This window comes from Branchiostoma floridae, chromosome 14, assembly GCF_000003815.2.
Source record: "Branchiostoma floridae strain S238N-H82 chromosome 14, Bfl_VNyyK, whole genome shotgun sequence".
Classification (NCBI taxonomy): domain Eukaryota; kingdom Metazoa; phylum Chordata; class Leptocardii; order Amphioxiformes; family Branchiostomatidae; genus Branchiostoma; species Branchiostoma floridae.
Window position 1 is genome coordinate 18,168,314 of NC_049992.1, and position 12,501 is coordinate 18,180,814.

General features: G+C 42.8%; 2 protein-coding genes across 2 annotated transcripts; both read left to right on the forward strand.

The window, feature by feature from the left end:
- The first annotated feature begins 5,437 nt into the window (after positions 1–5,437).
- LOC118430197 lies at positions 5,438–7,110 on the forward strand. The gene is made up of 3 exons (XM_035840907.1): positions 5,438–5,632; positions 6,126–6,273; positions 6,678–7,110. The coding sequence occupies exons 1-3, from the start codon at positions 5,438–5,440 to the stop codon at positions 6,959–6,961; spliced, it is 627 nt and encodes a 208-aa protein (XP_035696800.1). The 3' UTR covers positions 6,962–7,110.
- Positions 7,111–9,873: 2,763 nt separating this feature from the next.
- Positions 9,874–10,836, forward strand: LOC118431058 (agrin-like). The gene has a single exon (XM_035842137.1). It carries the CDS (start codon positions 10,285–10,287, stop codon positions 10,819–10,821), a length of 537 nt encoding a protein of 178 aa, XP_035698030.1. The 5' UTR covers positions 9,874–10,284; the 3' UTR covers positions 10,822–10,836.
- The last annotated feature ends 1,665 nt before the right edge of the window (positions 10,837–12,501 follow it).

The window sequence follows — 12,501 nt, forward strand, 5'->3', positions numbered from 1 at the left end:
CTAAAATCTTCAATCTGACAACTGAGTGATGAAATTCAAAACAGACTTTCTGTACTTTGCAATCTGTGAACAGATTACAGTTTTGAACGGTTGATATACAAGAATGTGTAGTTAACGCAGAGTTGTAGCCAGCTCTAGCCTGAAATCATTTTCAGTCCCCTTGATTTTGAATGGGAATCCTATCGAGCACCGAAGGCATGGCGTGACATTGCGCGTCATTTCTAGGGGTCTGGGTCCCAGAAAATTTTTAAATCTAGACCCTCTGAAACACTATTTCCTGCATTTTGAGGTGCAAATTTTGCTTGTAGACTAAGCTGTTCAATGGTATCTGTTTTGGTGAAGAAGAACACATGGGTTTCAGTTTTTTTATATCTTTACATATCAATTTTTGTCTGTCCCAGGGGACGGAATGGGGTAAACTTTTTTCAGTCCCCAGCTGCAAAATTCCTTCAAAGGACCTGAGTTAACGTCACACTTTTTGTTCAGCTTATCAATATAACGTGTTACTTGTTTTCTTACACTGTGTATCAGTATAATATGTGTCCTTATACAGTTCATCTTTATATCATCGTATTTGTTGGATCACTTTGGGTGCAATATATCAAAAAAGCAGAATCCCTATCTACTGTCCCTATTTTTTTCAGGACCGTAATCAAAAACACAACATTGTTTTCTTGGGCCTCGGGGAAAACCATGACAGGTCAAATTCTAGTGCCTGCCTATACACTACATTGTATGTTGATACGATGTGCCGTCCAGGCTTGCCCGTGCTCTACTGACGCAGGTACGTTCCATTAGTATTACACCGAAGGGTAATCCCCCAACGTGACAATGAGTCATCAAAGTCTACCCAATAGTGTACACAGGGTATTACATTACATATAAACAATTGTCTATGCATGGGCTGCATGGATGGCAACACTGTTTAACCCTTGTCCTGCTGAGAATGTTTTGCCAATTTAACCCCCTAAGTTGGTTAATTAATCAGAGTAGTAAAACTTGACCTTTCTGTGCTGCTGCTGCAGATTTACTTCCCCAATCGATGCGGTTTGTTGCAGTATGCCACATTTAAGTGAGAAATGCTCCAAACCCACAAAGATACCGCCCCACATATAGGCATCATATATGTGCATCCCGTATATATACGGGCTCAGCAGGACAAGCTTAAGGGTGTTCGCTTCCAATACATAATGGATTGATAGATATCCTAGAAAAATCAATGACGTCTCGCTCGCGTGCAACATGCAACTAAAAGCTCCGATATAACGTTGTAACGTTATATAAAATCCGAGAGGCCCTTTTGTTTCCCTTTAGTGTATTGCGCCCTACTCTCAAAGCATAGCTATAGGCTGGGTTCCGGTTTGCCCCCAAAAATGCATATAGATGCCTGTGGAAAAAAATACGTCCAAAGTAAGAGGGGGCCTAACATCTGCTTGGACGAGTCGGAGAGTAATTGTGCCTCACCTCACCTCACCTCACCGGTGTCTAGGATTCCATATATCCGTCACTTTTATCGGGCACAAATTCAACAGATATTTCCGATATAACATAATATACTGAACATTAGAGTACATGTACAAACATGAAAGACAGTCGATATCAGTTAGTCCATCTATGTTTCCGGAAAAGATGTTGGCTTTGCCAACGGTCACAAAAGTACACTCCCATACGCTTAACGGCAAGGTATTGCTGTGAAAATCTGCACAAACGGGATGCTGGAAGACTTTGGGAAAATTCTACGAGATCTGTTCCTCAAGACAGTGTCCGTAGCTCAGCGGCTGCACTTGCTGACTGAGGTCTGCTTGACCTGAACCGGATTTCCCCCGGTAATTTTTTGGTCCGGTTTTCCCCTCCAGGTAACGCAGGGTCATTTTTTTACGTACCGGGCACAAGATACATGTAAGAACTCATTCATTTTTGCACAAACATGGTCATGAATAAATCAATCAATATGTGAACATTTGTCTGTCCGTATCCTGAATGATATATTCATAATTGTAGCGTTTCCCCGTTACGCCTGGCAGTCTAATCGATTAATTGCTTCCCTGCCCTTTTGTGACTGCTCATAAACCGTTTTGTCCGAAGGTCGAATGCTTTCTGCAAGTCTAGTGTACCACAAACAATAGAAATACGTCACATATAACACTTGCAGAGGACCGTCCGTATCTTCCAATCAACATTTAACCTCCTCGTTCCAACGCAGCGTGAATTGTAACCAGTTTGATTCCTGTCTACAGAACCCCCGAGACTGAGTATTCAATAAACTCTGACAATGCTACGATAAGAAAACAACCGTGAAGGCTGACCCTGTGCTCGCAGGAATGAACCGTCTCGGTGATTCTTCGTGTTTTAGTTTTATCCCAGAGTGCTTAGGGTAGGTCTGGTTTTCCCCAGGTTATTCCCCTTTCAATGGATAAGGTTCTAGAGGGTTCTAGAAGGTTCTGCTGTCAAGGTTCTGAGATCTTCTGAAGTCGCATTGCGAGGTTCTAGACGTATTTTGTGCTTTGTCGTAGTTTTCAAAACAAGAAACAACAACACACATTGAACTCAAAGGATGCATTATTGCAGTGGTCTAGCATAAGTATCCTCATATGGGCAATATTGATATGACTAAGGGGAATACCCAGGCCTGCGCAGTTGGAAAGTACCTGTAGACGTGACCTAGTTCGGGACCCGTTTTGTCTGGACATAATTCGAAAGGTTGCATTGAAAATCTATGACTTTGCTGACTACCAACAGAACTAGAGTAATATTTAGTTACATTCCTTTGCACTACTATGTAACGTTTATATTGCATTATTTGTATGTATGTATGTTTATATTCAACATAGTCACTGGTTCAGGTTTAGCGGGCGTTTTGAGGTCTACTTACATGTCTTTACAGGCCCACAAATACCTAGGATATAATTACATTAGGGTCTGGTATACATTAGAGGATAGGCTACTGCCTTTAGTATCGTCTCCCATTTTTTGCTGAGCAAGCAATACACGCACTGATGCAATCTTAATGCTCCACTGACGCCCTTCCATACCCATTGCATTATCCATTTTTAGGGTCAAATGTACCATAACACAGTTATATTGCCCCCAAGGCACTTTCTGTCGATACCAGTTATTGATAAAAAATAAACAGTGTACAAAGCTAGCAAGACACCATCAAAAACATCCTCAAGCAAGAGTCATAAATACTTGAAAGAGGTTGAAACATACCTGTGTATTTTCAACTCCCTGTTTCTTCAGAAGTGTCATTGAAGAAATGACACCGGCTTGCAACGCGCATGTCTCTTATATAGTAGGCCAAGCATACCCTGGCTGCTTTTCCGTTGACTGACAGCAAAAAGAGGAACAGAAACTTTACCTTGTCAAAAAGAGGAACTACATTTCTTTGTTCATAGGTAAGTGGATAACATGTTTGTGCAAAACCATCCAATGGCGTTTGAACTCAAGTCATAGGGGATTCCCCTTCGCGATAAACAACCCAGCTAAAGACAGGTTGAAAAGTCTGAACGCACGTACACAGCACAAAATGGGGAAGTGAAACCATGGCAGCGAGTTTCGGAGGTGGAGCAAAAAGAGGAACTTGTTCTTCAAACGGGCGCTATCATTCAAAAGTTCACTTCATCCGCTTCGTCTGCAGTAAACTACGATAGTAGTAGTGCTAGTGCACGTACCTGTCTGAAAGTACTGTTCAGGTACGCTCCGTTCTGGGTCCACAAGGTAGGTGGGACATTTAACGTATGCCGCTTTTCTGATTTGCCAATGATGGTATGGTGTACTGTATATGTTCACGTGCAGCAGAGCAATACGACGGCAGATAGAAACGACAAGTTTTAACAAGGGGTGCGGGTTTGATAATGCCAAATCTGCAATCGAACATGTGTATGTGAGGCTAACTACACGAACATCCAGGAGAATCTTCACAGCCCAATGTTTCTAGACTCATCTTATATTTCATTAGTGTAGATTTCGCAATTATTCTCAGGCATGAAGTGAAACTTCTGTGATTTATTTTTATTCGGCTTGTCGATGAGTTTCAAAACATTGCACAAGATATTCGCAACCTGTAGTGCCTGTATAATCTTCTTACAAAGTGGGTATTCAGAGACACTCTCAGACACGTCTTGGTTCTGGTTTTCATCTACGTTCTGTTGTGTTATATAGCACAGGGATATATCTAGTACCAGAAAGGACGTGTTCTTCAACAGTACGTTTGCTGTGTACGTGATTGTAATACACCATAGAATGCATTTAATATCCGGCATGTTTCAGTACGCTAAAGGTCACTTACACAACCTGTCATCGTCTTTCCTTTTTACAGTTTTGTCCGTGCATGTGCTTACCTGAAGGTGTTCTTGTTAAAGTTATTGATCAAGATTGGATTAGTCCCACGGTTTGATCTTACCGGGAAGAAGTGGGCAGTCGTAACCCATTGATGTCTCAATTGTGCGATACACATACCAATAACGCTTTTCCTTTTTTGTTGTTTTTTACAGTTGTTCCATCGTTCCTGTAAAAAAAGCTTTGCTGTGCTTTGACGTCTACCAGAGAGGTGACTGTTTGGAAACAATGATGTCTCCCGTGTACAATGCCGATCCCAACTTTGGATTTTCCATCCTGATAGCGGGTTGGAATTTTTTTCTCCCTTATGAAATATAGATTAATGAAAGCACATAACACTATTGGATTACAACAAGAAAGTAACGAGCAACTAATTTGAATGTTGCATAGACCAAACAAATTTCTATACAGTCAAGATTTAAAATATTAGTCAAGATAATATTTATTTTTATATTTACCGACAGGCGGCTTTCTACAAGCGTCATATGCGGGGCGTCGGATGACTCACAGCGCCAAAGAAATGTTTGGAATCCCAGAGAACGATGCAGAACTTTCCGAACACAGCGACACCGACAGTGAATACAAGACGTCAACAGATTGCTGGTCGAGTTACCTTGCAAAATGTTTGGGCGGGATACGAGGTCTGTTCGGGCAAGATCTAGAGGTCAACAAACGCAATGAGTCAAAGAGTTGGAGTCGACAAAGTTTGAGAATGGATCTAAAGAAGCTAGTCAAAGACTTTGTCGGCGCAAGGATTTCTCCTTATAGACACCTCTTATCCATGCTTAGCGATGAAGTCTCCACGAGAACGGATCGAGGAATTGGTCTCCCTCTCAGAAACAGTGCCCTTCCATGGCTGACCTGTAGCACAGCAGAGACTAAGAACAAAGATGACTGCCTTCCAACCTTTCCTTATCATCATACTGCAACTAAGACACATACATGGAAATATGTGCCACGAAGCGGCGTATTGAAAAAAGATGTTGCGGCCATAAATGTTATCGATCGCTCTCCCGCCGACCAAGGCAAAAAAATGGGAAAATATGGAGAACAGCAAGACAGCACTATCCAAGGGCTAGATCCAAAGAAAACAGTAGACATGGAGAATGAAGGGTCGGGAAAAATGACCTTCATCAAACAAAGCAGGGGGCAAAGGGTGGGGGCCAGATCTCTGACTGACGGATACGGGGTCGTTGCCCTGTGGCGCCCTCGAGTCGAAGTCGTCCTCATTTCAGGTCCATCTTCGCGTCAAGGTCAAATTTCGGAGGGGCCAACAGAAAGCAAGAGTTGTCAGGTAAGCAAGACGGTTATCTGAAGTATCGTTGTTACCCGCTAGCTTGCTCGCTGGGCACGCTTCAATGATTTGGGACATCTGTCCTTGGTGCTGAAATACCTTCACATAAAAACTGCCCTACTACCTAAGGTCAGGATAAAACGACATTGAGGACATACAGAGCAATTTAACCTGGCCAATACGAAGTGCATAGTGTACATTCAGATCAGGGCAACCTAGCGTACATTCAGGGCAAAATGTGACACTGATTGGGCATTGTATCGTAGGGCGTCCTGCACTAGTGAGGCATGGAAAAAAGTATAAGAAGAAGTGGTCCGACTCTCTGTCATTTTTAGGAGAGACGAATAATGTAAAAACCGGACAAATTTCGTCTTAGCCCTGTTATTTTTTCCTAAAGCTACGAATGATGATTACCCTACTACCCTTTGAGTGTGTGTGTAAAATGTTGTTGTTGTGCTCTACAAATGGACATTTTCTTCTTTTATCCTCACAGAGTAAATCTTATGTTGTTCAGGACCAGCAACAGCATACAGGTGAACGGAGGGTGGCTGATCCAGACGACTGCCATGGCGATGAAGATGACGAAGACCAGGACTACTTCGCACGTATGGCTGAAGCTTACAGGAAAAATTTTTGTGAAGGTGAAACAAACAAACAAACAAACAAATAAACAAACAAACAAACGATAAATAAAGCTACGCTCGCTACATACAATAGTTATTGAATGCAGCGTCATTGTAGAATTGCATATACTTAAATCAATACTGGCATCTTATTATCATAATTTGCATTTAGTATGCGTATGGCTATGACGATCGGCAGTATACTATAGTTTAGTGATTGTTACGTCTTGCAACCCTGTGCGCGTTTGCCCTATGAATTATTATTATATTAGATTGTAATATTTGTTGCTTTAATGATTCATTATATATCCACGTATTGTGCGTATTGAATTTATTTCTCACTTGCTGATAGCAAAGCTCCCTCTACCAACTGTTCAACAAAGTACAGACTGACAGCCATCGCATTTTCATCAATTTTACAGAAACAGCAGACTTGTTTAGCGGTACCATGGAGGCTGGGCGTTGGAACGAGATCGTCAGCCAGCTCAACTTCACCAAGTCTAAAGCCGACCAACTGCTCAGTGACAGTGTTAGTGCACTGAAACAGAAGGCCTCCGAGGCGTATGACTCCCATCCTCATCACACCAGTCCTCCTGAAACCCTGTTTCGGCTGCAGGAGGTCTTAGTTAGGGAGGCTGTTTTGGCGCTTGCAAAACAGTGTCGTGAACAGAATGTTGTGTTTCCTCAGTCATTTGAGAAGAAATAGAAAAGGCTGAAAGCAAATAACATGAAACAACACTTGAATTGTTTAGAAATTTTAAATGGTTCTCTTGATGACCGCCTTAAACGTATTGTTCTAAATGGATGTGTGTTTTGAAATTAGCCTGATTATACAATTGTGTGTAGATCATTTGAAACACGTGTCTGTATATATGGTATAAACGTAATCTCGAACCAGATCCACGGTGCGTTATGTATAGTATCAAACTCCCCTCCGGTGCCCGTTTGACTCCCTTAGCCGGCTATAGTCCCTGGCCAGCTTTGATACTATCTTATGGCACCGTAGGATCTGCTTGGAGATTAGTATAAACGTTGATTGATTTAATATACAGTAGAACACCAAAATATGGAAATAATGTCTTCGTGACTTTTGTCACCTACCGAGTAAAATGGAACGGCTGTTTAGATTAGTATGAAGAAATTCATTGCCAAGTGTGTGAAAAATCTCCCTTTTCTGTGACAAAATGTACTGCGATCTAACGAAATTTAGCATTTGTGCCAATTTCTACCTACAAAATTGACAGTAAATTTTTCTGTTTTTCTTCATTCCCGTTCCCAAAATTATAAACGTGTTATATGCACGTGTCAATTATACGGTACATATTAATTATATGTCCAAATGTAACTTTGGTTTCCGGATATAGGTGTACCAGATTACTTATAAACTTATTATAACAATAGTAATTTTGGATTGTTTGTAAGGGATTTGGCAGGTTTGTTGTCGTTAATTTTGCGCACAGGTGATTTAGAATAATATTGTGTCTATTATATACAGTAGGAGAGGTATTATAAGAATCGATTGCATACATAAAACATGGCAAAGGTTACTTGTAGCACTGTCCTACCAGTCAATAGCAAATATAAAATAACTGTCATGGTAAAAATTAATGAAGATTACTATTCATAAAACGTTTTACAAAGTCACAATAATATGCTCGTATTCATTATGGAACAGTGCTTGTAACGTTATCAGTTTGTCGTTTTCTGTGAAAATGAGCCTGTGTATTTTATCGATAGTAATAAAAGGACTTTCAAGAATATGTTTTGTTAATTTTAGCTGCTGACATATCATGATTAGATGTCGCCCATCCATAACTTTTTAAATCATGCTGTTCAACCAGAAGTGCAAGACCACACACGCTACCGAGCACACGACAATGGCTGCGTTTACATTTAATATTCCCCTTGGCAAGAAGGTGCGGTTTTTACACACTCATGCTGAATTCGAACGTGACTCGCGTAGATGTCTAAAGCCAGCTGCCTAGTGTATGAGGGAGCTTTGGGAACAGCCATAAGCATCTAGCCACTGTACGCAAAAGAACCCAACACACTTCGGGCATATCCATAAGCTTAAGCCTCAAGCATCTGATAGTCGTGGATCTGGATAAATTCAAGTCAAGTCATACCGCTGTACGTAAAAGAACCCAACACACTTATCGAGAACATTAGGGGTGACGGCCGGTGTCCATGGCCAAGGCAAAACGTGAACATTTTCTTAGCGAAGGAGTATAGTATAGTAGAGTAAACGTTTCATATAGTAGAGTAGAGTAGAGAGAAGAGAAGACGAGAAGACCTCAACTCCCTTGCCCTTACGTTTGCCCTTGTGGGGCTATTTGGGGGTAAAACAAGACTAATCTCCAAGCAGATCATACAAATTACAATGGCATAAAATAGTACCAAACTGGCCAAGGAGTGTAGTCAGCCATCAGCTGTTTTTTTAAACGTTTTTTTAGTCGTTTTTATCGGGCTTTCTATTTCTTGCTGTATCAAAACCTAACGGCTGGCGTACTTCAAGAAAAATGACAAAATAGAAAGCCCGATAAAAACGACTAAAAAAACGTTAAAAAAACAGCCGGAGCCTAACCTCTGCTTGGAGAGTATCCTAGGCCGGCTTTACTCCTCTGCCAGCTTTTGATACTATCTTATGCTACCGTAGGATCTGCTTGGAGAGTAAAACAAGACAAGAAGAGATCGAGAAGTGAAGAGTCTTCTACGGTTGGATACAGACTACAGAGACAAAGGTACTATTAAAGAAGCTGAACAAAGGAGTGCACTGTTTACTACATATCCTCAAATTAACTGTTCAAAGTGTGAAATGCAGGAAGTCTGTTTTGAATCTCGTCACTGAGACGTCAAAATGTTATGTCCTTTGACAGCGGCCGATCAGAAGAAGGCTAGGGTCAGCTTGGTTTTTCCGTATGCTAACCGGAAACTATTATTTTCCTAGTTAGTTAGTGGTCTTCCGATACTCAACGAGATTTGCAAATGTTCACAAATGTCCGTATTCATAAATCACCCACACGTTTGATGTATTCTCATGTTAAAGTTTCATGACCAAGAAGTCGTCTGTGGAATATCTTCATCTAACAGCCCCATCTTACGGAATTGGAGTGTACAGCAGGACGCAGCGCTAACGTCTGTTCTTGCGGTGTGGTCTACTCTCAGTGTTGTCTTCTCAGCTCCGTCCGGAAACCCTTGTGTTGTGCCCTCAAGACCCAAACACAATCCATTACAATGGAAATCAAAGCATCTTCAGTAGTCAGTAATCACCCCATCCGATTTAATTGGAGATGTAAGAAGGCTGATTTATCAGTCAGTAGATCGGATCTACAGGCGGCTTTCACACCAACTTGAATGGCAGTATTTACAAATACACATCAGACCGGCCAATCAACGACCGGAAGCTACCAATACATAGATCGGGGAGGCGTCTTGATTTAATTATTTACCTTTATTATTAAACTCAACAATGTCATCATTCGTGTAGAAGAATTGTATTTGATTTTGTAAAAGCTCGATTTTAACGTTCTTTTGAAGTTAGGCGCAGTTTATAGCTTAGAGAAGCCCTCTTGAGGGAGATTAATTTAGACCGACCCCCGCAAATTCCTTAGCCCGCTCCCCACTCGATTTCATTCTTGCACATTTCATTTAGCCTGGCGACCAGGAGGTTGCATGTGTACACTCAAGTAGGTGGAGGTGAATTCCTTGATTCTACCTTTGTTTTTGCCAGGCGGAATCATCTGCATGCATCGGATCTAAAACCTGAAGTATCGGACTCAAGCTGCCTGGCGCTAGTACTGGAGGGGAACGTTGAAAAATCGGGCTGTAACAACAGTTGGCGGAACCTCCACTAGTGTACTTGCCCGAACGTGAGGTTTCTGGTTTGATTCCCATTTGACGGACCGGATCAAACAAGGGACCAAAGAAAGAAAAAAAAGCAACCCTGGACCAAGTTCCGCAGGCAAGGAAAGTGTTTTGTAGGATCTTATTGTTTTTAGGAAAAGTTTTGGTCGAGTAATTTGTTTCGCAATGTCTCGGGGTCTGCTCGGGTTGTCAGCTGTGCTGCTAGCGGCCTTCCTCGTGAGGAGCGCCGAAGGACTGGACGGAGACGCTCCGGTGCGGTCGAACAGGCAGTGCCATGAAGATAACCTGATGAAGCGCGTGCGACGGGCCACCGCCATCGTGACCGGCACGGTCGAGCAGAAAATGAACGGCTACCCCGATGGAAAGTACAAGGCGAAAGTCCGAGTCTGGAGGGTTATGAAAGGTACGAACGAGATCCCCACCGCCAATAGAGTCCAGCCGCTCCGGGACCCGAGCAGGGGTGTAGCGGAGGTTATGGTGGACGGCTTCGGGGATCCCCACATCTGCGACAACGAGGTGGACCAGGGCGACACGCGGATCTTTCTCTTGGACAAGAAGCCGGCAGGCCCTCCGGACGAGTTCGAGCTGACCTCCAGTCTGATCCGAGTCACCCTGGATAACCTCATACACGCAGAGTCCGCCGTCAAAGGTCGGTTTCACAAACACACACCTTCTCTACATATTGTTATATCTAACGGCTAAACAAATTAACGATACACGCACGAAATCCCAGATACGTAGGGAAAATTAAGACTAAAATTTCCCCCCACAACAACTTTTCCTTACTGCAATACCTTAGATTTTAGGGGCGTGAACAAGACATGTCTGTAAGAAACCCCCCATCCCCTTCTTCCAGTTTGTTATCTTCACCTATTTCAATTGGAAAGTTTTAACAGGATTTTAGGGGACATATCAGCTAAGTTTGCTCGGAAACGTTGAGGGTTTGACTTTGTGCTTTGCTGGGTGTTGATGTGTGAAAGATCTAGACTGTAAACATTTCTAATATTTCACGAGACTGAAGAGGGTGTCAAAGTAAAAACTCGAGATTCGAGAGGTTTTTGAGACAGCCTGCATGCCCCCCTCCCCACCCTTCCTGTGTTTCTCCTTTCTTGTCAAGAGGTGGGACAGAAGGTATAGCATAACAAGACCCAACACAGAAAGGGCTTTGTAAAATCAATAAAAAGGAATATGGTCGGAGGAAGAAAGAAGTGGACAAGGCCGACCCCAGGTCACCCCAGTGAGCTCACTCGCCTCCTGCTAGGCAAAAAAAAAAATCCCCCAACTCAAAGTCCACCTAATTAGCCCAGTTGTAGCTTTCTAAACTCACCAGTTGAAGAGATAAGAGAAGAGGGGTTTGGAGATCAAAGTTGAGATACACACAGGGCTATCCCCTGGTTAGCTAGGCTGTAATCCAGGGTGGTCTAGGGCATGTTCCCCAGCCTGGCTCGACTACCCCCATGGTGAAATCCGACCCCTTAGCATCAGAACTGCGGACCCCAAGGAGAAAGAAACCCAAGTTTGTGCAGGGAGGGGGATGCTTTGTTTAGCTTCAAAACAAGACCAGTTGCCTAGCCCTAAGACACCTAGCTCCTGAAAGACCCAGCCAGTGCCCAGGATTAATTTAACAGGGGATTTTGGTTAAAAGGAGGGTGAAAACTGTCCCGTTGTGTATGGTGGCAACTGGAGCCAGTCTGCTAGTGTGGAGTGGGCTTCAACTGAAAGAACTCTGCTTGTGTATGGTGTATTGAGTTTCCTCCCATTCAGTCCAGAGAGGTGGTAAAAATATTTGTGTTTTGGCGTGTGCATGACTGGTGCTTGGACTTCCTAGCTGCCAAGTCTGGTAACCTATTACACCCAACCACCCCTCGACTCAACTCTAACTAGAACTGTGTCGTCACCAGCGAATAAAGGGTTTTATCCCGCCCCAAAAATAATCCGTAGGTTAAATGGGGGGCCCTATTATTTGCGTAGATACCGCCGGGCTTGTATACCAAACTTCTCGGGATGCCCTATATAACCTGAATAAGCGGGGAGGAAAGATCAGCCAGATCTGTGTCGGAGATAACAAAAACGAGCTTGTCCAACATTTGCCATTCATATGCAACGCTTATGTGTATTAGGAAATTAAGCTGTTCCTGAATGGAAAGGTACAAAAGAGGTGCTTTTACACCTATGGCAATTTAGGAGGGTTAGCAAGGGGCAACCCTGTAATCTAAGTGTCCGAGGGAATGATTTAGAGTCGCTCAAATTACAGGTATGACCTGGCAACACGCTAAGAATTGTTGATGAAACAGATGAGTTCTGTGATGAAAATTGTCGCCATCCGCCCATCCTGATTGATAGAGGTTGTAAGAACCGACGATACCTGTTGATCAGGGCTGT